Source organism: Furipterus horrens, unplaced genomic scaffold (assembly GCF_987537825.1).
Source record: "Furipterus horrens unplaced genomic scaffold, mFurHor1.1.pri manual_scaffold_2, whole genome shotgun sequence".
NCBI classification, from domain to species: Eukaryota; Metazoa; Chordata; class Mammalia; order Chiroptera; family Furipteridae; genus Furipterus; species Furipterus horrens.
The window spans coordinates 210,570,795-210,597,496 of NW_028327172.1; the positions used below are offsets into that span (position 1 = coordinate 210,570,795).

General features: G+C 44.8%; 1 protein-coding gene across 2 annotated transcripts in view; it reads right to left on the reverse strand.

The window, feature by feature from the left end:
- Window positions 1-26,702, reverse strand: part of CC2D2A (coiled-coil and C2 domain containing 2A) — an 83,394-nt gene that overhangs the window by 46,693 nt on the left and 9,999 nt on the right. For both annotated transcript variants that reach the window (XM_090267060.1, XM_090267059.1), the window contains exons 6-14: window positions 26,074-26,236; window positions 23,655-23,791; window positions 22,891-23,022; window positions 15,559-15,768; window positions 14,472-14,578; window positions 12,529-12,669; window positions 9,298-9,454; window positions 8,257-8,495; window positions 3,265-3,442 (exon numbers count right to left, since the gene is read on the reverse strand). In XM_090267060.1, coding sequence (XP_090123186.1) covers window positions 3,265-3,442; window positions 8,257-8,495; window positions 9,298-9,454; window positions 12,529-12,669; window positions 14,472-14,578; window positions 15,559-15,768; window positions 22,891-23,022; window positions 23,655-23,791; window positions 26,074-26,236 — 1,464 coding nt within the window. The remainder of the gene's footprint in view (window positions 1-3,264; window positions 3,443-8,256; window positions 8,496-9,297; window positions 9,455-12,528; window positions 12,670-14,471; window positions 14,579-15,558; window positions 15,769-22,890; window positions 23,023-23,654; window positions 23,792-26,073; window positions 26,237-26,702) is intronic.

Below are 26,702 nucleotides of genomic sequence, written 5' to 3' on the forward strand. Positions count from 1 at the left end.
TATATTTTAGAATACCTATGAAATAAAATATTGGTGAACTAGTGGAAGGTGGAGGCAATTTTTCCTTTCAGAAGATTCAGAACTGCCCAGAATGACTGCCCAGGTGGTCTGATCAACAGAGGCACGGCTGGGCGGGTACCTGCCGGCAGGGGAGGCCTTCTCTCCTGCCTTTTGTCCTCCGTCCAGTGGGACGCCTCCTTCCTACCTGCTGCCTTATTTGTGCCCCCCCCCCCCTCATGCTAGCTCTCTGTCTGGTCTTCTTATGTTCCTCTTGGTCTTCTCCCATCAGCTTCTCCTCTGCAGGGGGCAACGGGGAGGGCCAGTTAAGGGCAGATCTGAATCCAGGGGGCCAACTCGGAATAACTGAGATCGTTGCTCTGCTGTGGATGAAAACTGGGAGAGACGCATATCGGGGCCTCCGGAGACCCCTCCTTATTAAAGGCAAGTGACAGCTAAGGGTCACCTGAAGATTGTGTTTGTTTACTTTCTCCATCAAGTTTTATCCTTCATGCAAACAATTTTTCATGCGCTGCATCAGTCTTAATTTAAACTGAAGGTTAAGCACATGTATTCAAGGCCAGGGCAAGAGGGTCCATTTATGAAGTGTCAAGGTGAGGGGCTTCAGAGCCAGCAGAGTACAATTGTTCCCCTGGGGCTTTTGAATTTGAAGGGTTCCAGAGGCCTCTCACCATCCAAACAGAAGGACACTGCCACCCAGCTCCTCGCCTGCAGGGAATCCCTGGCCAAGAAGGGCCGCTCTTAATCAGATGTTAATGACACAGGGAATACTAGATATTCTCATGTCGACCTATCTGAAAGGGGATCGTGCCTTTTGATCCATTTGTGTCATAGTTTAAGTGGCTCAAAGGGGGTGGCGATGAGATCAAAGTTCGTCAGCAGGACCCACAGCCCCTCAGACATGCTTTGCTAAGAGGACAGAGGAGGAGGAGCCCTGGGTGGTCCAGGCGCCAGGGAGGCTGGGATGGAGTCAGGGGCCTGAGAGCTGAGAGCGGGGGCGTTGGCACTGCGTATGCCCACCGGTCACCTGCCCAGAGGTGGCCCAGCTCACCGTCCCGGTGCAGAATCAGGTGACTTTCACTCTCACCTTCAGGTATGGTCACCGCATTTCACTCTGCCTGCATACGGGGTGGTAGACCCAGAGGGGGCAAGTAGAAATGGATAGATTATCTTCCCACAAATGATATTCAGAAAGGGAATTTTCAGTCCCCAGGAAAAGTCCGTTTTTCACCAAACTTCCAGATTTAATCCCCTTTCTCATACCACCCTTTACTGGAACAAAATGTTTTCTCCTCTCATTCATATTGTTAAATTTAAGTTTAGCAGCAGATTAAGTTCTGATTTTCAAATTCCAGGATACATAGTCATTTTCTTAAAAATTAGATGGGGTTTTAAGAAATTATATGAGTGACTAGAGTAAGCCAAGTTCTAAAATTTCAAAGAAAAGATTTTTCAGCTGTGTACGGCCAAGGCATCTGGCTTGAGTCTTGGTGCTCAGAGCTCTGTAAGTGAGGATCCCCCACCCTGCCTTTGCCAGCCCCAGGTCACGAGTGCCAAGCACAGGACAAAATCATCACAGTTTCTGGGACAATCCCAATGCAAGGTGGTTGACCTTGGGTGTCCAGCACTGACCCTTTTGGCACCTCTACTGCATCCCGAGCATGTCTGCTATGCTCCCCTCCCACTGTTGAAAGGACCCCGTATTTCAGTTGTCTTAGACTTCTACCAGTTCTAGAAGGTTTTTAACTATCCAGAGGTCTAGGCAGGGTTAGGTATTCAAAATGCTGACTAATACCCAGGGCCAAGAGCTAACCAATAAGAAGAAATTTCAGTTGCCTATGGGAACTGGATCCTGGAGGCATAAGCCTTGTTCAGACAAGACTCTAATTGGTCCATAGTGGGAAGACCCAGGGGTCTTGGGGTAAGGTCTATGCAGCCAGGATGGCATTTTGGGGGGTGGGGGGGATCAGGTCAAGAGCTATCTCCATTTGGTACAGAAGTATTTAAATATTTTAATAAGTTCACAGCTGCCATTGTACCTCCAGACTTAATGTTAATTGCAATCAGCAGGCCTGGACCACTGTGTTGAGAAGGATTCTGAGGACGCGTCCAGGACATGATCCAGCAGTAGTTTCTGGTGAGGACGGGAATGAGGAGCTTCTACGTCAGTGGCAGATAAAGACGAGAGATTCTGTGTGGGCAGTGGATGGCAAGCAGAGGCATGTGCACTGCATGCCTGCGCCCCTAGTGAACAGTCCTGTTAGTATCACAAAAGTGAATCCTGATGGCACTGTAGGAGAGGATTCACCATGAAGGCAGCAAGTCTGAGACAGCACTGCGGGATGAAGAGTGTCCTCTAAAAAATAGCTCCCCACCTGGGACCACAGCCTGTGACCTTATTTAGAAATAGCGTTTTTACAGATGGGATCAGTTAAGGATCAAGAGGAACTCATATTAGAATAAGGTGCACCAGAAGTCCAACAAAACAGTCTCCGTAAGGGACAGAAAGGACACACTGAGATACAGAGAAGGCCACGCGAAAACAGGCAGAGAGTAGAGTTATTTCATCATAAGCCAAGGAACTCCAAGGGCCACCAGAGGCTGGAAGGGGCAGGAAGAATTCTGCTCGAGAGCTTCTGGAGGGAGGATGGCCGCCCTGACACCTGGATTTCAGGCTCTGGGGTCTCCAGAGCCGTGAGAGTAACTATCTGCTATTTTAAGCCACCACATTTTTGTTTCTGCATAAGGTAGCCCTAGGAAACTAAAAAAGAAATAAATATATTGCTGATGGTGGGATTTAAGCTATTAGGGAGATTTATTGTTTGGGGGGACTCCTAAAACCCACACCCCCCCTCCCCCCGTCATAACCATCTGTGATTATAGCATAACTGACTTCTCTGGTGCATTATGCCAGAGTCCTCCGACAGGGTGAGACTGAGGTACTCCGATGAACGGGCCCAAGATCTTCCCTATCCCCACTCTCCCTTAGCCTCCCACTCTTCTCAAGACACACCCTTGAGTACAGTGGCCAGAGTTACTCCGTCAACATTTTGAGGAGGCAAATTCGGGGAATAGACCTCCTTCTGCCAAGACCTCATGGACTGACATGTCTGGGAGGAGGCTGACTTTCTGTTGCCCTAGAGAATCCATCAGGACACCGGCCTAGCCCGTGGGAGATTTCAAACCGTCTCTTCCCTGCGACGATCACCATGTCCTTGGGATGGTGACTGTAATTAAAATGCTTACCTGCAGTGTTAGACTCTCTGGCCAGTTGACTATTTGCAAATTGAAAATTTGTCCAAAGTGAACTCGGAAGTCTGCCCCGAGCGGCCGACCTTCAGTCCTGGACACCTCCTTGTCATTGAAGATCACCTTTAAATACACTGAGCGCCTCTTGACATCTTCCCTTCGTAAGACCTCCGCCCTGCAGAATGAGACCGTCGGCAGACGAGGCTTGTGTTAGACGCCTGACACGTGGGCGGTGGACAGAACCAGATACGCTGGAGGTGGCTCTGCCAGTCACGTTAGCCGCCGCCAAAGCAAAATCACTCATTCTTTCAGAGCGGAATACAATAAAGTATTCTGATACAGGGTAGGAGGCCCTGAAAAGGCCACAGGGGTTTAAGAACTGTGGTCCAAGCTTCGCTGCACAAGTTTCCTTAATTATTTTCAAACATGCCTGACCTTTGCACCCCAAAGTTTTAAGTACACAGAAACATACGACTTGTTAAATGCAGAGAATTCAAACCATAAGGGGTAACAGCAATTTATATTTGGGTAGGACGTTTTATCCTAAAAATATAATAGTATAATGTAGCAATTAGGTCAAGTATGCTTCTCTATGATTCAAGCTTTTTTTTTTTTTCTTTTTTAAACTGCTTTCCGATGGTGAACAACTGCTCTCTGGATGCAGGGGACTGAAAAATGCCTCTTATTTTTAAAGGTCATTTGAATCCCAAGAAAAGGTATCCCGTAAAATGTGTTATTCTAAAAACAAGGAAGTTAAAAAACAAAATCCAAAACCTCCAGGAGCGGCCTTTAGTTTTATTGCGTGTAGGTGCAGAGATGCACATCAAAAACTCCAGTTATTGGTCCAGTCATTAGCAACTCGAGCTTGCTAAAGAAAGAAAAAGTTTAGAGTATAAAAACTCAAAGCACACTCAAGTTTTTGGGGTAGTAGTTTTGCTTCTTAATATTTTGGTGACATACACATAACACTCAGCATTTTCACTATTTTAAGTGTGCAGCTCAGTGGCATTTGGCACCTTCACAATTTTATGTAACCATCTCTACCACCTGCAGAACATTTCATCACCCCAGATAGAAATTGGGTGGTAGTTCTAACTTTTTACATCTCTGTAATTTAAGCTCATCCCAGTCATGAAATTATTCAAATGACTTGAGCATTTTTTTCTATAAAGGACACTTAAGACCAAATTTCAAGAAGTATCCAAGACACCAAAGACTCCATTCAGAGAGTTGTTTTAAGTCCCAGTAACTTCACGCTACAAACAGACCTAACCCAGCCCCCTCCCCACTTCTTCTGCATGGCTTCCTTCCTTACCTGATGTCCTGATGAATAGGGTTCATTATAATCACTGGCTTGGGGTACCCTGGGTTATTGTCCCAAGTCCCAATGAAAAACTCAGAAACTTAGGAAGGAGGAATACATTCTCAGTCAAAAGGGGACTCAGCATAAAGGGTTGTCAAATCAATCCCAAAGGTTCCCATTAGAAAGCACGTGGTGTACGGCTCTATGAGATATAGCAATGTTGGTTGGAGAGTCAACCCCAAGAGGTCTTATCACAAGGAGAATTTTTTTTCCTTTTTTTCCTTTTTATTGTATCTGTATGAGATGATGGATGTTAGCTGCACCTCTTGTGGCCATCATTTCAGAATATATATAAGACAACTCATTATGCTGTGCACCTTAAACTGACACAGTGACATATGCCAATTATTTTTCAATGAAACTGGGAAAGTACATGCTGTGTAATCATACATTTTAAATACTCATTGCAAAATTATATGGGGTACCATGTGTGGCTTCAAAATAGCTAATTCAGGATTGGGGAACAGTTTGTGTATATTTGGATGCTATGAAGTTGAGAGAACACACAAAAATGCATAAGAAGCTAAAAATGTAAAAATAAATGATTAATATAGTAACAGAAGTTTGAAACGAAGGAGGTTGTAAGAAATCTGAAACTGACATCTCAATTAACCACTGTTTCCTAATTATCTCTGAAGATGACTGACGACTAAATTCTCACTTTGTACAGTGGAACATTGGCAATTCCCTGTGATCCTGATAGGTCATTAATTACTGGAGAATTTAGCTTGGATCTTGTGGTATCAATTATTTTAATGGGTTCCCTTTACTAGATTACAATATGCTGTGACATGCATCAGAATCCACAGAAAGCCTGTGAAACCATAGTTTTCTGGGCCCTGACCCAGAGTTTCTGCTTTAGCAGGTCTCAGTAGGACCCGAGAATTTGCATATCTAGCAAGTGCTCCAGTGATACTGATGCTGCTCATCCTGGGGTCACACTTTGAGACCCATCTCTCCAAGACGTAGCAAAGAAATAAGTAGGAAATTAAAAAACATTAAATTAAATATAATTTTTAAAAGAGGCTGAATATATACATTTGGTTCAGGAATTTCTTACATGCATAGATTTATATACATAAAGTCAAGCTTCTTTTTAAAATATATTTTATTGATTATGCTATTATAGTTGTTCCCATTTTTCCCCCTTTGTTCCTCTCCACCCAGTACCACCCTTCCTTCCAGCCCTAGTTCATGTCCCTGGGTCATGCATGTAAGTTCTTAGGCTTCACCCTTTCCTATACTATTTTTAACTTCCCCTGTCTATTTTGTTCCTACCGATTATGCTTCTTAATCCCTGCACCTTTTCTCCATTCTCCCCCTTCTCCCTCCCAGCTGATAACCTCCAAATGATCCCCATACCTCTGATTCTGTTCCTGTTATGGTCGTTTGCTTAGGTTTTTTTTTTGTTTTTTGTTTTTGTATTCAGTTGTTGATGGTTGTGAATTTGTTGTCATCTTAACGTTCATCATTTTGATCTTCTTGTTTTTCTTAAATAAGTCCCTTTAACATTTCATATAATAATGGCTTGGTGATGATGAACTCCTTTAGCTTTACCTTGTCTGGGAAGCACTTTCTCTGTCCTTCCATTCTAAGTGATAGCTTTGCTGGACAGAGTAGTCTTGGTTGTAGGTCCTTGCTTTTCATCACTTGAATACTTCTTGCCAGTCCCTTCTTGCCTTCAAAGTTTCTTTTGAGAGATCAGCTGACAGTCTTATGGGAACCCCTTTGTAGATAACTCTACTTTTAAGATCCCCTCTTTATCTTTAACCTTTGGCATTTTAATGTGTCTTGGTGTGGTCCTCTTTGGGTCCAACTTGTTTGGGACTCTTTATGCTTTCTGGGCTTGTATGTCTATTTTGTTTGCCAAATTAGAGAAGTTTTCTTTCATTACTTTTTCAAATAATGAGCGATTTCTTGCTCTTCCTCTTCTTCTTCTGGCATCCTTATGATTCAGTTGTTGGTATGTTTGGAGATGTCCCAGAGGATCCTTATACTATTCTTGTTTTTTTGAATTCTTTTTCCTTCTTGATGTTCCGGTTGAACGTGTATTTCTTCATGTTCCGAATTGTTTATATGAATCCCAGCTTCCTCCTTGCAAGTGATGGTTCCCTGTAGATTTTTCTTTATTTCACTTAGTGTAAACTTTGTTTCTTCTTTTATGTTGTTGCCAAACTCAGTGAGTTCTTTGAGCATCCTGATCACCGGAACTTTGAACTCAGCATCTGATAGGTTGGCTATCTCCATTTAGTTTCGTTCTTTTTCTGGGTTTTGTTCTGGTCTTTCATTTGGGTCATATTTCTTTGTCTCCTCAATTTAGTAGCCTCCCTGTGTTTGTTTCTATGTATTAGGTAGAGCTGCTTTGATTCCCTATCTTAGTAGCATGGCCTACTGTAGAAAAAGCACCTGTACATTATGCGGGGTGAAGTCTTAGGTAATCACCAGGGTGGGGCAACCTTCTTCACCACTTTGTGGCTCCGAGAGGAGACAATGCTGCTGCCTGACTTCTGGAGGTTTGCCTGGCACTCACACCATTTCCAGTCACTTCACCCACTTCCTGTATGTGATTGGTGCCCTTCCAGCTGCTGCCCTTGGGTTTGCGTGCATTCTAAGAACATGCAGGCCCTTTAAGCAGTGAAAATCTGGCAGTTTCTTCCGCTGCCCCAATCCTCACTGATTTTTACAGCCAGAAGTTATGGGGATTTATCTTCCTGGCGCTGGAATCCTGGGCTGTGTGACTGGCCTGTGTCTGGGATCACTTGCTCCCAAGGTATCCTTCTAGATTTTTATCTACCACATGTGAATATGGGACTGTCCATTCACTGCTGCCTTTCCCCCTCACACCGCATCTCCAGGCCTTTTTGCCTGTCTCCATGACTCTGCCCCTCCTACCCATCTAGACGAATGTAGCTTCTTTAAAACCTCAGTTGTTGGACTTCCACACAGCTCAATTTTATGACAGTTCTGGGTGTTATTTGTTTTGCGATCTAGGTGTAATTCTTTCTATGCTTGCCTGAGGAGATAAAGAGCATGTCTACCTATGCCTCTGTCTTGGCCGGAAGTCCTCAAAGTGAAGCCTCTGATTATTTCTGTTTTAGGTGTCACATACCAACGACCAGAAATGTATTCTACCAGCTTGGGAGGGTAGGCTTCAGATGGCTCAACTTGACTATGCACAGTTCCTTTGGGAAGGTCTACAAGCTGAAGTCAAAGGCTGAGGAAAGACCTGGGTGTCTGTGCCTCAGCAGTGTGTGTGGGGGTGTGTGTGTGCTACCCCTGGAAAGAAAACACAGACTGAACTTCAAGATAAAGGCTCCAAATCAAAAGCCTTGCATGCAGCAATCGTGACATGTACTCCCTACAGGCAGCTTCACATACTGGCCTCCTCTGCAGCCAGCATGGGTGCCTTAATTAATTAGATAGGTAACCACATGGAATCACCAATATATGGACAAACATCAGGAATTTCACTTGTTTTAACCAAATATACACTTACAGAGAGTAAATGATGCTCCTGATTGTATGGTGCTGCTCGGGAGCGGCACAGGAGATGCAAACCCCACACGGTGCGTGAGTATGTGTATGCATGTGCCTGAGTAAGGCTGGGTGTCACATGTCAGCCTCACCTGGGACACTGGTCGTTGGGTGTCACGCTCCCCGCCAGGCTCAGCTCTGGGACCAGCGTTGGCTCCCCAGGCCTCCTCCTGCTCCGGGCTGCTCTCTCCCGTACCTGCTGCTCCAGCACCTCCCGACTGGCAGGCTCTGGAGGGACGGGTCTCACAGGACCCTCCCCAGGAAGAGGCTCCTCCATGTCCTCATCAGGATGTTCTTTGACTGCTTGCTTCTTTTTCTTTTTCTTGGCCCTCTGTTGGGTAAGAGGCAACCTTGTGTCAAACAGAGCTGCTGGAATTTCCTGCAAGAGCACAGCCTTCAGCACCAGACAGGCCTGGATACAAACCCAGCTCCACCCCAACCAGCTGTGTGCACTCAGGCGGCTTACTAAAGTCACCTGACCCCTCCGTGCCTCCGTCACCTCAGCTACAAGATGAGGACAATCATAGGAAACTCCTTCCAGGGCTGATGAAATGAGGTAATGCCTGCAAAGCACTTATCACAGTGCGTGGCCCTTAAAAAACATGAGCTACTCATTTGATCATTAATAAAAGTTCTCAAGGCCAAGGGCACATCTTGAATTCAAAGTAAGGCTGTGAGCAGAACTGGCATTGCAGGTCACGCTCATATGCCTTATTGCCCTTGGATTCTATTTTGCAGGTCATGTGTACAAAGTTATGTAGGTCTCTAATGGAGACCTGGAAGCATCAGTGCCCTACATTCAAGGGGATAATGCATGTAAGATGCTTGAGCAATTACTGTTATTACTTGTTTCTTCACTCAAATAACTAGAGTGATAACAGAGAGCCATCTATGGAAAAAAAACTGGCTCCGGTTTCAGCTAGCTCCATGGCTTCTTACAGACATGCATTCATTGGCCATCTTATTCACTCATTCTTTTGTCCCTTAGCAAGAGGACAGGGAGACAGAGCAGAGCCAGCAGGGGACACCAGTCTGCTTGCCCAGTGTCCCTCCTTCTGTCTCACTGGGTACCCTCCAGATCCTAACCCTCCCCAAGGTCAGCCCAGTTCAAGGCTGAGCTGCTGTGTACAAACCTGGGCTTTCTTCCAAGCTTTCCACTGCTGATACGCGGTTCTGTATTCCTCCATCTTCTGTTCGTACTCTTCCGAGTGTTCTTCCAACAATTCACTTACTTCGGCTTGAATTTCTGCTTCATATGCTTCCTCATCTGCTTTCTGGTCCACTTTTTCCCTTTAAAATAATTTATAGTACCTTGGTTATTTCTTGAAATTAGGCAATAGAGTAATACTAAGAGCAAATATCGGTCTTGGGCTTGGTTTGTGGCAGGTATTCTTCTAAAAAGCTCAGTACATGTTAGCTCACCACCTCGTGATGCAGATACTCATCTGCATTTTATACAGGGGGAGACCGAGGCACAGAGAGGTTAAGCAACTTGCCCAAGAACACACAGTTGGTGGTGGAAGAGCTGGAATATGAGTCCAATTTATCTATCAATAAGCAACAGTGCCACTCTGAGTTAAATGACCCAGGTGCCATATTGACACAGTGGCCATAAATTCTCAACCTACAGCAGAAGAAATTTCACTGTAGTTCTTTTACTCTTCAGGGCTCTGAGGACCCACTTCATCATGTCACCACTGAGTCCCTGAAACTACTTTTTGACTCTGGATTGATGATTTGAGTTTTTCTTTCATGATTCTGCTGACACTCTCTCAGGAGTTCAGCTCAACCCAAAGCAGAGTTTCCCAAGATGTGTTCTGTAGAACAATAATTCTGTGAGATGCCCTATGAAAGGTTCTGGGGCCAAATCAACCTGAAGTTAAACGAAGGTGAGAGGTCCCTCGCTCATCTTTGCAGAACCCTTTATATGTTAATGGGCAACATGACTCCTTAGGAGGAGGATGGCCAACATACCATCACACCCAGCACATGGCACCCAGCACATTCCCCCAGCCCTTGGAGCTGTGGCAACGCATGGCCTGTGCTTATCTCCTGGTGTGGTCAGGTCAGGTCAATGTGGTCTGGCCTCTGCAGGTCTCTCATCTCTTTTAAATAAACTCAGTCAAGTGCCTAGAGCGGACAAATGTGGGCTATGTACCTGCGTGGCCCGGTAGTTTAACCATTAGCACAGATGCATACAGATGTCTAGGATTCTACCTCAGAAACCACTTTGGGAGCATAGTGGCATCTGATATTTATGAACACTGGAGAAATCTGGCTCAAACATTTAGTTCCATTTCTGTTATACAAGAAAGCATTCGCTTTGTTCCTTGTTATTCAGAAACATGAGCATGCTGGTGGGAATTAGAATACTTGTGCAGGAAAAAAAAATTATGCCGCATCCCGAGGTGGCTATATGAACCAAGAATGAGGACAAGGGCCCTCCAAAAGAATTTAGGAATCAGCAATGAATAGAGGAAGGGGTCTTCAGTGTCACAGAAAGAAGATTTGCAACCTGGAGTTTACCCGCAGAGTAAATTCCCTATAAATTTTAGTTTATCCTAAACTTGGAAGGAGGTAAGGAAGAATGGAAGGAAAGAAGGAAAAAAAGGAAGAAAAAGACAATCTTGTACATATTTATGTTTTGCTTTAAGGTTGGAGGGTAGCCGGGGACATGGAATTTAGAAGTGGAAACACGTGAGTTTCTGGGCAACATCCATGGTTTCTGTGGGAGAACGGATTTGAACTTGTTTTCTATTAACTAATATTACATGAGCAGACATTAAGTGGCAGGTGCTCTGTTGGGGACCACATATCTAATGGTGACAAGGTCCCTGACCTCATAGAGCTGAGACTTACATTTGTCCTGGAAACTGTGGGACGTTTTCTCAGTATTATGATGATTACAATGCCCCCAAACCACGATTTACAGCTCTCTTTGGCTAACACACGGCTGTTTTCAAAGCAAAGCATCAGCTCATTGCCCACACTTGTCACTTTTCATGTTGGTGGGCAGGCACACCACCATATTCAGAAGAAACAGTCAGGAAGGGACCGACACCAACAGAGATGCTCCTGAATTCATATCAGAACATGGTTTTGCTGTGTTTGCTGAGCTCTTAATCATGTAGCCAGGCCTAGTGACTGAGGCGTAATCAGCATAAATGCTATGAAAGTACACTTTCTTCACACCCTGCCCAGGTTAATTCCAAGTGGGTTAGAGATGGATGGGAAGGATTGCAGGAGACAATATATAGACCATGTAGACTATCTAAATGACACGGGGGAGGGTTTCTTCAGCAGATGCAAAAAGCACCAGTCATAAAAGAGTAATTTCTTTTTTTTAATTAAGAATTTCTATTCATCAAAAAGCAGCAAAAAGAGAGTTAAAAAGACAAGTTCCGATGGGAGAGGCCACCTGCATGCAGCCCACACCATCTGCACAGGTCTTGTGAACTGGGTATGTTCTGAACTCCTACAAATTATGAAAAAGATATAAAGACAAACAATCCAGTTCAAAAATCGACACAAGCCTTGAACAAACACTTCATCGAAGAGGAAATCAAGATGGCAAGTTCATGTATGGGAAGTAAGAATTAGAACATGCCGTCTTCAGACTGGCACAATGTTCCTGTTTGAAAGACCAGGCGATACAGGTGACGTGGGTGGTATGGGCCTTCAGATCATCGGTCAGAGTGTAGACCAGCTCAGTCACTCTGGAAAAATGTCTGATGCAGCATGCAGATACTTGGCCAAGTGCCTCCTTAAGACTCAACAATTTCACTGCCGGGTAAACCTCAGGAAAAGTTAGACACATATACCCTAAAAGACAGGGACACAAAAATGCCTACGGAAGTGCTATTTATAACAGTTGAAAAATGGAATCAACTCACATGTCTACCAACAGTAAAATGGATGAATTTTGTAATATTCATATAATGAAGAATTATAAAGCAAATAAACTACAGCTATGTGCCATAAAGTAGATGAATCTCACATAATATTAAGGAAAAAAACAATAATGTGTATTTCCTGAAGAATACACACAATATACTTTCATTCATGGAAAAGTCAAAGAATGTATGTTTCTGGGGATTGTACATAGATAGCAAACCTATAAATAAAAGCAAGAAAACACTGATCACGAAAGTCCAGAAAAATGGTTATTTCTGGGGTGAGGGGGATAGAGTGGGGGTTGAAACATGGGGTACTGGTAATGTTCTATTTTTTAACCTGGGGAGTGGTTACATGCTTATTCATTTTTAAGTATTTTTTTGTAATTATTTGAAAACTGTATCTATGCTTTATACATTTTTCTCTATGCATGATATAACCCAATAAAACAATTTCTGAAAAAAGCCTACTTTCTCAAAACAAGTTTCAAGGGCGTATTTGTAAACTTCTGGAACTCTCGAAGGGACTTCATTTCTTTCCAAACTTTTATGATGGCCTTAAGCAACGTTCGATCTTTTTCTTGCTCAGCATCACGGAGTTTTCTTGTTTGCCTGCAAGATATAATATGTGGGTATATACAAATACTAAAAAGTTATTTAGGTGTGCTTGCAAATTAAAAAAAAAAATACTAATACCGCTATAATGATTTACATATTTAATGTAAGAGCTACAATCTTTCTTAAACACTAGGAAACCAAAAATACCAATGCAAATTTGAAGGCAATAGGATGTGGACTTGTTCTGAGAGGTTACATGATTTTGTTTTCGCTAGGTGAGTTTGACTTCAGCTTAACTACATTACCTTTTAGAATTATTACTAATTCCAAGTGTCCTTGAACAAATGGCCACCATGGACGCTATAAAAACAAAGGGCCCGGTGAACACAGTTCTCACGGACGAAATTATTGTGAACATAGTGGGGTATGTTGCTGTCCAGTTAACAACAAATATACTCAAGTCCGCGTTAACACAAGTCACAGTTTTCCCTCTCGGAGATGAAGTAATGTTACCGCATACCCTGGCGCGTTTTCAGAGCTAGCTGTAGCAACAGTATTTTTGGCCTCATTTGAAGATGCATTGCTGGGAAAGCCTTCCATTTCCATTTCCATTATTTAAAGTGCTTGGTGATGATCTAACGCCTTAATTTAAGCCCTCTCTGTGAATGATAGCCTAATCCAGAACCCCAATGTACTCTATTATGTCATTCATTGATAAATGAGACAGTTTATTATTTTCTTGGGCAAGTACCAGATATCATGCCAGGGGATTTGAAAGTGTCTGGGAGACAGAAGATGTCTCTGTCCTCAGGGATTCAGCTCGGGAGACACACACAGAGATAAATGACTATGACGTACAATGTGAGGTTTGTCTAAGAGAGTGTCTTGAGCAGCTGGAGGCAGTGTTTCACGAATGAGCCCCTCCTGAACTGCAGGAGGAAGGCCCGAGTCTGGAGGTTGTACTTGCGATGACTGAGTCTGTGGGATGGCACAGAAAAGCGCAGAGGACTAGGTGTCTAATCTCTCAACTGGTGGCTGTGGAAAAGGGAGAAAGTTGAAGATGATAGCAAGTTAGTAGTTGGGTGGCCCAGATTCAGGCCTCTCTGAAGACCTTGAAAAAGCAGGAAAGCTATGAACTAGAATAAGAAGCATCCTCTTGAGGAGCAGTAAAGCACACGGCTAGGGACGCACTTGTTGGAACCAGCCTGCCCAGGTTTTAAGTCCTGGTTCTATCATTTACTAGCTAGCAGGTGTCTCTTCTGTCCATATGTGTTGCACGTGTGTGCCTAGGACAAATGAGTACTGTTTCAGCTCTTCCGTAGGTTTTGGTATCACACAGCAACCATGCTCTTACACTGGATTTTAAATTCAACTTTATTTGATCCATATCAACACATGCAGATCTAACCCAGCGATTTCAACTGTGCTATAGATGTTCAGTGTAAGACTCAATGAGATGTGTTCATTGCTATGATGTTATTTCTAGTTTATTATTTTGTAAATGGTGCACGGGGCCCCTCTAAGCGCACACGTCCGAAGCGGAAGTGCTGGGTCTAGCTGATGGGCATTTCAGCATCTTGCTTGTCTGCGGCCAGGCTGTTTCCTTAAGTGGCGGTTGTAGCAACATTTGTTTACACCAGCGGGGTGTGGGGGTTACAACATCCTATACCCTCATCCTTTCTACTGGCCTTCAGATTTGGTGTTAACATGATGGATATCTCTCACTGCTTCTTTTGACTTAATTTCATATGTGCTCAGTGTATTCAGAAAAACTCTGAAAAAATAAACTCCCAACCAGTTTACATCAAACAGGAAAAAACAAACAAACAGACGTGACAATTAGAGACTTCACTCACCGAATTTCAGATTTATACTCATTGATAGCTTTTTGGCTTATATCAACAGACTTCGGAGTTTTTGCTGGGTCAAGGCCTGTCTGAACAGCATTTCGTAGAGCTTGGAGCTTAAAAAGACATGGATACAAGCCTTGAGTTAGACACTGTCCTCCCTATTGCAAGTTAAGTGCCTGGACCCACCGATAAGATGACCCAGCCGCAAAATGACCCAGGGGACCCATTATGGGAGTGGATGTCCAAGCCTCCAACTGTCCCCAGGCTTTCACCAGAATGAACTTTGACAAAGAGCTATTCCTTCTATTCTAAAAGAAAAAAGGAATACTAAAGAACACTGCATGTCCATCCTTGTTCTGGGGCCCAGATAACCAAGCTGCTCGTGAGAAAAGTTACTTTTATGCGCATGTCTCAGGAGCAAGGTTTCTTTCAAGGCTAACAGTGGACCTTTCTGGGTGCTGGACATATAGTGATATTCTTGTGATGTGAAGTGGTCATAAAATAGTAGACTCATAAAAGGAGGTATCATGGAGTCATCTCCTTTTGGGGGCAGTAAGTTGTAATGGCAGGGTATAAGACTAACACTGCCTATGGTCAAAATTATCCATGAAATTCCACGGGGTAGTTTGACGTTGGAAACCAATCTGAAACAGACAGTCATGTGTCTGAGCATCAGCTGAAACAACTGACTTGTGTTTAGGAACCACATGATGGGAGAGTACATACAAAAATGAGAATGTCTGTGGGGACAGAGAGAGTCTCAAGCCTTGAATAGTCTCAGCATCTGAGATCACGTAAACAAGACACAGCCAAGTGTCTTCCATCCAAGACCCACTCCTGGTAGGTGAGGCTGCTTGCACGGTTTGCACAAATCTTTTTCTTTAAGCCCAGTGTGCGCCACTGAATCTGCACACGTTCAAGTACATCCATCATATCCTCTTTTGTGCCTCTAGGGTGTGCCAACATATCCCACGTCCTAGAAAGAGGGCCCATGTGAAAGAGGCACAGGAGCGTTTGCTGCCGGCAGCATTTCTGCTGTTGGGGGTTCATCAGAAGAACCAGCCCCTCCAATAACAGGTGTGGAAGAGGGTACCTTATCAGTAAGAAATGTCGCTTTGCTTCTCTGGCGTCTTGCAAGATATTGGTCATATAACTGAGCCAGCTTGGCTGCCAAAACATGCTCTCGGCTAAAACAGGGATGATGAGTGAAGATTAACCCTGAAATATCAATGTCCAGTTGGAAATTTCCAGGAGGGTCTCCAGATCCGATCACATGTTGACTTCTGTGCACGTAACTGACCGCCTGCCAAAGAGAGCAGAGGGTATGGGGAATGCAGTTGGTGACAGCGCTTACTAGGTAATTACATACTATAATAAGCAGTGGGAAGCCAGTCAGATGCAAAATACCTCCTCCCAGGTCAAGCCAGGAGAATGATGCTCTGTCCCCTGTTCCCTGGAGGTTTTGGGGGCCTCTTCTTTTCTAAATACTCACGAGGTAAAAGGAAAGATAAGAGTGAGAAGCTAATCTTTGTCCTGCAGACTATCCTGTTTCTTTTGTAGCTGGTGACCTTGATGTTCTTTTAATGAGAGAAGCACAGATTCTGGTCCAAACTGATCATTCCTGGGATCATAGTTATACTCTTCATGTGGAAGAGAGAGGTGGAACAGCTAAGTGTGTGAAAAACAGGAATGGAAATTTCCCCTGGGACTTTCCTGGATGGCTTGGTGTATAGTGTGTCAGATAAATCTGGTATTTTTTATTTCATAAAATCTTCGAGATATGCCACCTTGATCACTACTGCTTTTGTGGGAATCTAGGTTTTGAGGTTGGGAAGTCCAAGGTGGAGAGACCTTTCTGGTTTTGTGCCTTCATTTTTATGTGGATATCAATTGATCAGGATTGTGGGCTTTGAGACACATCACTTGATCATCCCATTTTGCAGAATGGAGCTTTTGGAAGCTACTGATGTTATCTGGAAAATGATAATATAAGATTATGTGATGCAAATGTATTATTTATAAGTTATGAGGTTAAATGAAAGTTGTACAAACTCTAGTGAGAATTGAAGCATCTATCCTTCATAAATTGTGGGTAATGTTTACTAATCTCTTCATTTAATCCCTCTTCATGGCATTGGAAAGAGGCTTAAGAGAGGCCAGAAGCTTTGAATTCTAGCTCTGGCTCCAACTTGAACTTGCTCTGGAGCCTCAGTGAGGTCTCTAAGCAGCCCTGAGTCAGTTTCTTCCTCTGCAGAAATGGGAGGCTGAGGGCAAAGATTCAGCTAGCACTTTGTAGATTACTAGGCGTCATAGCACTCACTTGAGATATAGCACTCATTTATTCCACATAGCGTCTCATTTATTCCACAGAAATGGATGGCTGTCTTCAGTGTCATGGGCCTGTCTTCACGCAGCCAAGTCATAGGGAGGACTTGTAGGGGACCGCTCCTTGGGGTTTTGGGAATTGTAGCCCAAGCCATGAGCCAGGCCCCCCACCCCAGGAAGGCCTCTGAGTCTCAGCGGAAAATTGGAAGTCTGTGAGGCAGACAGGACTGAAGGCCACTCAGAGGGTTCCCATGGGGAATTGGATTTTAAAAATGCATATTATGCTTTAGAGCTTGCTCCACTTTTCTTATACCTTAGTTAACTATAAACAGGCTATAGCTAAAAATGTATAAAGCCTAACACCTGATGTCAGCATGGCATTGGGGTGTTTACTAGACCCTGACACAGACTGGTCACTGTATTCTCTATATTGACATCTGTAATTAGTAACTGTCAACTGTAATCCAAGCATCTGAAAGCTTATTGATGATTCCTAAGTCTTGACCTTGTATCTCCTGAATCCCTTCCTCAGTAAAAGGCACGGGAGACAGAAGTTCTCTGCTTTTCTCCACTAGAGAGGTTAGCCACCTCCCATCCCCCTCAGACAAAACACAGTGTCCTGGATAAATCTGTTTCTTCACCATGGTCACCAAACGTCTGCGGGACAGAGTTTCCAACCGCGCCAGGGCGTTGGAGGCAGGACAGCCTTAAGGACCGAGATCTGGTCTTTGTCCCACGAGGCCAGAAGGGTAAGACCTGGGATGGGTAGAGGGAGGCTGGGAAACATGGAAGAGGGGACCCCAGAATCCTATAATCATAAGATTCCAACATTCTCCCCTATCAGACTAAGAACTGAGAAGGGAGATCCAGATTATGTGTGTGTATGTGCATATATGCATATATGTATGTATATACATGTAAATATGTACAGAAGTGTACTCACATTGGTTATACAGTGCGATCTGCTTTCCAGTTACTATCAGTCATCAAAACAGCACTGGTATTTGCATTTACAGCAAAGCATATACAGGTGAGTCCTTATTTATCAGTAAATGTGTCCTGATTTGTGTCGTTGGCTGCTATGTACTAGTAAGAATATATGAGTTTATATTTTTTTAGCTATTTAATTTCATACTTTTTCCTTCCCCCCAGATTAGTAGGCTATTAATGTATATTTAGGACTTTGGATTTTCTGCAAGACTTCAACTGCATTTATTTTAAGTAAACAACAAGTTTTATCCTGTAAAATAGCATTGAGTCTGTCTTTAATGAGAAGACCAGCAGAGATTTTTTGTTTAAAAGAATGTCCTTGTAAACTGGGATGTGTTTACAAACATGCCAGACTGGGACAGGAAAGGACCGACCGTGTCCAGTCCCTTCCGAAATACGCTGAATAGAATCTCCATTTAGATTTATGGGACAGAAAGACCACCCGACATGGATAATATTCTACCAATATCTTGTATTTTATGAAAGTTATATTTCTGGTCATTAAAATCCTTACACTTTAGATGGCAACACGAAGGGCCATTTTTTCTCTTTTATTCTGGTAAAAGCATTCGGTTATAACCTGCATTCATGTTAGAAATTTTTAATCTACATGTGGTCGCTACGTGCTCTATGATCACCCAGACTACCTGGAGCCCTTAAAAAACTCCCACCTCACGAAGACAGGTACAGCTACACATCATCCCTTCCTCGTGGCTTTGCGCTTGCTGGGGCTTGCCTTGCCTTTCCTGTCCCCGTGGGGTAATGAGGTCACTTCGGGTGGGGCGCTCAGGTTCCATCTTGTGCTCTCCTTGGTGAGTAAGTAACGTTGGCAGCGTGGCTTCACTTACTTGGAATGTTACACGGGGCAGCTGTCCTGTCTCTCCTTCCCCAAATCTGCATTAGTCCATGTTCGCACAATTACTGGTGGTCTCTGCCTTAAGCTCAGCTCAACCAAGGAAAAATAGCTCCCAGGACTCTTGGTAGTCATTGGGTAAGACTGCTCCAAAGACCCCAACTCTCTTCCAATAAGGAGAAAGACCCCCTGGTCTTTTTGTTCTATCTGTACACATGTATTGAGAACTATCATGAAAACAGAGCTATGATTTCTCCCAAGAATAACTACCATTTCTAGGGCATATTATTTTAATTTTGAAATCGATTCAATTCCTCAGTCTTTAATTGAAAACTGAAAACCCAAGCTATCAGAGATGGTACATATGAATCATCTTCTGACGTTCTCAGCACGTGCAGAGATGCATGTCAATGGAGAAGAATATTCAAGTTGTGCAGAAAAAGAATAATCATTGGTGTGATTAAAATACAAGTTTTCATATTTGCCCTGGGAAAATAGTAGCAGCAGAGTCTGAGCCCAGCCCAGAGCCTGCAGTAGATTCTACAGCCGTTGTTCTGGTTTTTCCTGGGACTCTTTCTCATCCGCCATCTCCTGGCCATGTCTCCAGGGCATATGTCTGACTTACAACTGACCCGTTTGTCATTGGTATTAGTAACGTGAACCTTGGGGGAAAATAAGACGCTTTTCCTCTGGAGTTGCTAAGCTGAGCTTATGAAGGCTCATGCTCCCTACCACATGGAGAATTGTGGCCTCCCTGCAATCGGAGGGAATGAAACCAGTCAACTTCAAGGAGAACCAGAGAGAAGAGAGAGTGATAGGGACCTGCTAGTGCTGAGTCCCTGGTCCCAGCCCCGGAGGCCCTTGCTCCTAAAGGCCCTCCTTCGATTTAATGATTTACCTCCAGATCCCCAAATCTGTAAGCAGTTTCAGAAAGAGGAGGCCCCTACACCCCCCCCAGAAACGGCATGGTGACCTCTAATCACAGCAACTTTAAGACTTGATATTTTCGTCTCCCCACATGACAGAGTCTCTCTATGGCCAAGTTGGGATGTTCCTGCCACTGTATTCCCAGAGTTCAGTGCAATTTAGAACACGGTTGTGCTGAGCGGACTTTAAGTGAAACACGGAGAGGACACAATGGGAAGGAGAGCGAGCCAGATGGAAGGAATGGAAGGAAGAGGGAGAGAGGCTGTTCGGACCGCTTTCAACAACCCTAACCTCACTGTGCTGTCATGATTAGACAAACTGAATTTTCTGTTGTTTGTCTTTTACCTGCCGCGTCCCGTTTTTATTTTCTTATTTCGGAATTAGTTCCTTCTAAGGAAGTATTACATTTCATCCTTTCTCGTTCGCAGTTTTTGTCCTTTGCACAATATGTAATTTCTTTCTGCATTTCTTTATCTTTAATGGTCTCTAAAAAGGGACCTCAATTTAGGAACAGCAGGAAAAAAAAACTGCTTTTTGTCCCTCTGAAATTTAGAAAAATGTTCAAAGAAGCAGGGCTGAATACCAGCTCCCTTCCAAATAAAACCCTGAAGTGATCTAACGGGAGAGCATACAATCTATCATTAGAATTGGCAGTCTAGTATTTTTAACCAAAGAACAACCAGGCTTGACTCTGATAGGGGCGGGGCTTCCGTCGATCCTGCTGGGTTTGGTGAGCATTAGACCTGAGAGCTCTGAGGTATAAATTCACCAAGGCTCTGCTAAGTGCCCAAGGAGTTCCCAACTCCTGACCTAGCACACTGGTTTGCCGTCACGTGGATGCTGGGACTAAGCCAGGCCCTGCTGGGAAGATAACGATTTGCAGGAGAGATGGCTGAGAAGAGTAATAGATAAGAAGGAATTTCTCCTGGGTATGGTCAGCTCGGTGAAATCTATTTCCTGATACGCGGTTCACACTTCGACTGCAGTGTCAGGCTTCCTGCTGAGTGCGGGGGTTAGAAGAACAATAAGACCCAGTCTTTGACCTTGAGTCCCTCTCAGGGGTGCAAAGGAGGGAGAGAGAAGATGGATTAAAGATTGTGAATGGAACAATCTCTGCCTATTTATTCTCTGCTTCTGTATCACATCAAAACTCCAAAAAAAAACCATGAGTTTTTGACATCAGACAGACCTGGATAAATGTAGCAAAAGGTAAAATTTAGTAAATAAATAAAATCATAAAATATTAATTCTAAAAGAAATGCATTGCATTTGGACTCACTGGAATATTTCGTAACCACATTTTAAAAAGGGACTGAGATATACAAGTCCAGAGTAAACGTAATAGGTAACTTGTTCGGGAGAAACCTGGAGAGAGATGCAAGACTGCCTCCCTCAAGCTTAACCCCTGTACTTCCTTCTTATACACTCTAACGCGTCTTTCGCACTCCGTTCTGTTCAAGGCCTGCTCTCTAAAGAGGGGCCTTGGAAGACGCCAGCCCCTTTGCATTTCTCACTTCCCTAGCGTCCTCTGCTCTGTGATGCTGGACGACCAGCCCTCTTAGAGGGACTGTTTTCTCCCTCCACTTTCTTATTTCTGCCCACAATAGAGGAAGATGTCCCCTCTCTAAAGTATTGGGAGGGAACCCTCTGGGCTTCTCTCCCGCTCTGTCCTCTCTATGGGCTAGAGAGGAAGAAGAATGTGTCCGACTGGCAAGTCAGGGGGATCCCAAGATGCCCAAAGTAACTAGCGGCCTCTGGCTGACCCCTCTTAGGTCTCTGCTGGGGAGCCTGCTCACTGGCCCCGTGTTCTCGGCACTCCACGTCTGAGCCCACGGGGCAGCTCTCTAGCTGCTCAGCTTGCGTCCAGATGGGGAACATAGCTCCTGGCAGATGGGGCAGGAAGACTACCTGGCCTTGATTCCGAGTGGCATTCAACCATCCTGTGTTCCCTGAGTGCACTCCTGTCTGCATCCCTCTCGGAATCCTGTGCATTTCCAATTAGTTCAGAACTTCTTAAGGGGACGGATGAGATTAATTGGCTCCAATACTTCACTCTTCACAGGAATTGTCCTTCTATTTCATAATTTTAACCCGTAACTTAGTGCTTCATTATATCTGTGTCGTATGTTGGAATGGATGCATAGATGAAGAGACAGACAGACTGATGGATTATTAGATAGATGTATCAGTTGATATATCCTGATCACTAATTATATCATGTGTCTTTGTCATGCGAGCAAATCGATGATAAACCCCCTCACGGACGGGGACTCAGATTTATGCCTGTTTTGTAATCTACCCCCAGGACCTCACTTCTGCACAAAGTGGCGACTCATCGACACTTGTCTATAATTAACAGTATTTTATAAAAATTCACAACTTAAAAAAGGGGTATACATATACAGTATCTCAATACTCAGAATAATCCTACGAGTGAGGGAGGATTATTATCAGTTTTCAACAAGGGAAACAGGTCCCGAGAAGCTCAGGGACCCGCCCAAAGCCACAAGCTTGTTAACAGAACAGCAGCTCCGTGCAGATTCTCTGACGTGAGCCTCTGTCTTCTCTGCTCATCACCGCTTTGGAGAATGACCATTGTATCCCCTCCTTCTGTCCTACTTCATCAGTGCTGAAATGTTACGGATCTATAATAACACAGGTTTCTGAAGGAGGGGAGACTCGCTCAGCGCTTCAGGAGTGCAAGAGCAATATACTGACACATGAGGACAGGTAACTGTCTATTCAACACTGGGCAGCACTTACTGAACTCGGTTCTTAGCACTTATGTGAATTACCTCAACCAATCTGCACAGCAGTTCTAGGAGATGGATGCTATTATTCTGCTGACTTTACTGATGAGGAAACTGTGACAGAGAAATCCAGGGCCAAGTTCACCCTCCAGAGGAGTTTAGTGCTGGGACTCAAGTCAGGTGGCAAGGTACCACAGCTTAGGGAAAATACAATAAAAAAGATTTGCAAGGACAGAAGACCTCCGGCTCTATGATAAAGAGACAACAAGTGGGTAGTAATCCTGCAGCGTACGTAAGATGACAGAAAGAACAGCAGAAAAACAAGGGCAACTAACCTGGCTATGCAAATAAAGATGCTGACTCAGCCATCCTTACCTGGTACACTCTCTCCTTGTTTAAGAAGGGTTAGGGGAACATAGTGGATGGCTTGTCAACATGCCTGCTGTGTGTTCTTTATGTGTAAGATAGTGAATTATTTAAAGAATAAATCAAAGTCGAATGTTACAAATTCAGCACTCCAAGCGACTGAAGAAGAAAAGCACTCTCAAGCAAAGTATGACAAACGGGGAGGAGGGTTTACCTTTTTATACAGCGTTTCAAGTTCTGCCTTCACGTCCTGCTCCTGTGTCAACGTTGGTGGCCTTGAAAAAAACGGCTTGACGGGGTTCGGCAGGGCTAGGATCCTGCCGTCATCTCCGAACCACTTTCTGTCCTGGGGACCAAGCAGAGGAAAGGCCGTGTTCTTCTAACTGGACAGAGATGGCTTACAACATATACAAGGTGTGCAGGGAAACTCTATGTGAGCACACACATCTCACGCAGCTCCCCCATCCCCAATCGATCTTCTAAAGACTCTGTTTCCATTAGAAATTGAGTCTTCACTAATGCCACCGATAATTAAATTAAGAGTTAGTCCTCAACCTCCTCCCTGGCAGGAAAAAAAAAGCTTAAGAAAAAGCTTACATGATTGCTGTGGAAATTTTTATGTTCTATTCATTTAAAAACTTCAGGGAAAAAAAGCACGGAAGAAAAACAATTGAGAACATTTTATCTTTGGACCATTAAACATTTCTGCGACTTGGGAGAAGCCACCAACACCTCATTTAGTGGAAGTCCAAATCTGCTGGCAGAAGATGGGTTTGAGCCCCAAGAGTCTGCACTGTTTTTGGGGATCACTAAACACGTCGCTGGGAGGCAACTTTAAACAAAGGAGGACGGCTGTGTGTGGACGCCCTCAAGGAGAAGTGAGGTCCATGGTGTGGTGACTACGCCAACAGGAGACAGAAGCTCTGTGTCACTCAAGCAGGCGACACCTGGCGCGCTGGGGCAGGGGCGCGTGCTTACAGGGTCCTGCGTGAGGAGTCTGTTCTCCACGGTGTTCTGCGAGGCGCGCGGCACCTCCGGCCTGGCACCGATGTACAGGCCTTCGTCCTCCGGGAACCTGGGCTGCACGTTCTCAGGGAGCTTCTTGTACGTGGGCACTAGACGGTTCACAGACACAGCGATGTCAGTGCCGCCCTCACGCTTCCAACTGCGATCTGGGGACCTGCAGCAGTCCCCAGAGATCACATTTCTGTTCTTGGAAAATGCACGTTTTTTCCAAATGAATTTCTAGAAGCAGAACTAAGGGCAAGATGAATGTGTCCATTCGCATCATCACGTTGCAGAGTGATGAAATAATCTGATACCCAAGTCACCAGTGTGCAGACCGAGGAGCCTGGCATTCAAACCAAAACACCAGCTCCGCTGCCCATCAGCAGAAGGAGCAATGAGCGGGGTCACCAGGAATCCTTGGCTGGGAGTGTCCCCAGCAGATTTTTCATTTTAAAAAGACACCTGGCTCTGGCTGGTGGGGCTCAGTGGACTGAATGCCGGCCTGCAAACCAGAGGGTCACTGGTTTGATTCCCAGCCAGGGCACAGGCCTGGGGTGTGGGCTTGGTTCCCAGTTTGGGGTGCACGAGAGACAACCACATATTGATGCTTCTCTTCCTCTTTTTCTCCCTCCCTTCCCTTCTTTCTAAAAATAAATAAATAAAATCTTTAAAAAAAATTGAAATACAGCTGAAACTAATATAATCTTGAATTTCAACTGTAATTAAAAGGTGAAGAAATTTAAAAATTAACAAATGGGCTTCATGACTGATGTTAAAAAAATGAAAGGAAGATTTTAGCCTAAACAAAGGGCACCAAAATCCTATTACAATAGACCTCCAGGCTGCCAATGGCCTCCCAGGGCATGTGGGTCAAAGGGCATGCTCAGTAAAAGGAACTTTCTTCCAATTGGAAGAAATCTGCTTTGCTCTTTAAAAGGAAACTTCAGATGTCCAACAAATTCCCATACTTGGAACACAGGTGACTCAAAACTACCTATCGAAACACCACGATAATTTTTTCTTGGCTCAGCATTTAACTGGAACTCAGACAGAACATGAAAAATGGAAAGAAATTCAATTTTCAAGTGAGGTAAGCGCCCCTTCCCGGACCGACGGGGATTCCGAAGGGACTCAGGCTGGCCTACCATTTCAAGTGTGAGCTGCTAGAACTGGGGACATCCCCCAGGTGCATCGGGAGGAAAGAAAATTCCAGTGTAGACAAGAGCAAGGGGAGACCCAGGGCAGAAAGCAAGCCAGGAGCAGTGATGAGGCGTTTATCCAACGGTCTGCTCCAGTCCCCCGGCCCAGTCCCCGCCTCAGGGAACCTACACAGCCTGCTTCCCAGCACACAGCCGCTCAGCCCTCGGAACCTCCAAAGTGATAACTGTCCATCCTTTTAGATGCGAAGGAGATGACTCCTGAACAGTCTCAGGAAGTGCTGGTGGCAGAGGAACCAGCCAGGTGAGGAGAGGGTTGGTACTTTGACCACCTTCTGTGGCCACTCCCGCCTCTGGGAAAAAAGAGGGACAGAGGGACTAGAGACGGAATGAATTAATCACCAACGGCATGGATCTAATCAAGCATGTGTACAGCATGAAATCTGCACAAAAATTCTAACTGCAGGGGTTTGGAGAGCTTCCGGGTTGGTGAGCGGCTGGCGGTGCTGGGAGGGTGGGGTGCCCGGGGTGGACATGGAAGCTCCGTGACCTTCCCACACACCCTGCCCCTGAGCATCTCTTCACCTGCGTACTCTATCATACCCTCTACTATATAATAAGCCAGTAAAAGTCAGTATTTCTCTGAGTTCCAGGCACTGTTATGTCAAATCATCAAACCCGATGAGGGAGGGGGTCATGGGGACCCCTGATCGGTAGCCAAGTTGAGGATGAGCGTGTGTAACCTGGGGGCACGCTGCATGGCACGGCACCCCTAACTGTGGGGTCTGCGCTCGTCCCCGGGAGGTCGGTCAGGATCTAACTGTAGCACACCTAGCTGGCGTTGGAGCGTCGGTCAGTGCAGGTAAAATACAAACCCACACGTCCGGCTGTGGACGTGGTCTAGGCGCCCTGAGTGTGAGCAGAGGCTGAAGCAGAGCTGCTCCTTTTCACAGCCTGCACTTCAGAGCTCCGAGAGCGGCTCACTGATGGGCTGGAGGGGCTCCCACAGCATCCTGGGGTTCCTTCTGCTCTTCTGTCAGTAAGGGATTGTTCAGTGGACATTTTTCCATGTTCTACATTTGTGTGTGTGCGTGTGTGTGTGAAGATGCTTTTTGATTATTAAATCAGATGAGAAATTGGGATCAGTGATGGACACTGGGTGTCCGCAGACACCAGCCCTACTTCCCTGGAAGGGACGTGACGGTGAGCAGGAGGAGGGAAGGAGCCCGCACCTGTCAGCCTGCTGGGTACGAACAGGAGTTGTCTCTCCTTCTGCAGCCGAACACGGGCGCCTTCATAGTCTGCAGGTCTGACAGCCACGAGCTCTTCAGTGGCAGGACCCACGCCCAGCAGGAAATCCTCAGCATCTCTGCCGTGAAGCAGCTCCTCCTCATCCTGTGTTACGTTAAAAAATGGCAATGAAAAAATCACGCTAAGACAATTAGTTTACACAGAAAAAAAAAAAAAATCAGTATGAAATTCATCAAACAACATATCCTACAGTAAAATTACCTTCTCTTTCCCTTTATCCTTTTCTAAACTAAAGCCTAAGACTACATGGCCTTTCCTATATACCAAGAAAATTTTCTTTGTTTTTCATGATTCCCTGTACTTGGAAAATGTCAAAATCAGAATGGGCTGAATTCAGAAGGGATGTGCTAACCTCAGCACCTCTGGCCTCCTTTGGAGGGTGTTTATTTATTGACATTTATTTAAAGCACGGGAGTTCAGAAGTCGTGTGGCAGTTTCTGCTTCTACACAACACGCACCCCAGGCAAAGGCACGGGGCGCAGGGTCCGCGCTCTGCTCAGGCTGGAACCCCAGCTCCACCCGTGCGGCCTGGTGACTTCAGGGGGCTTAT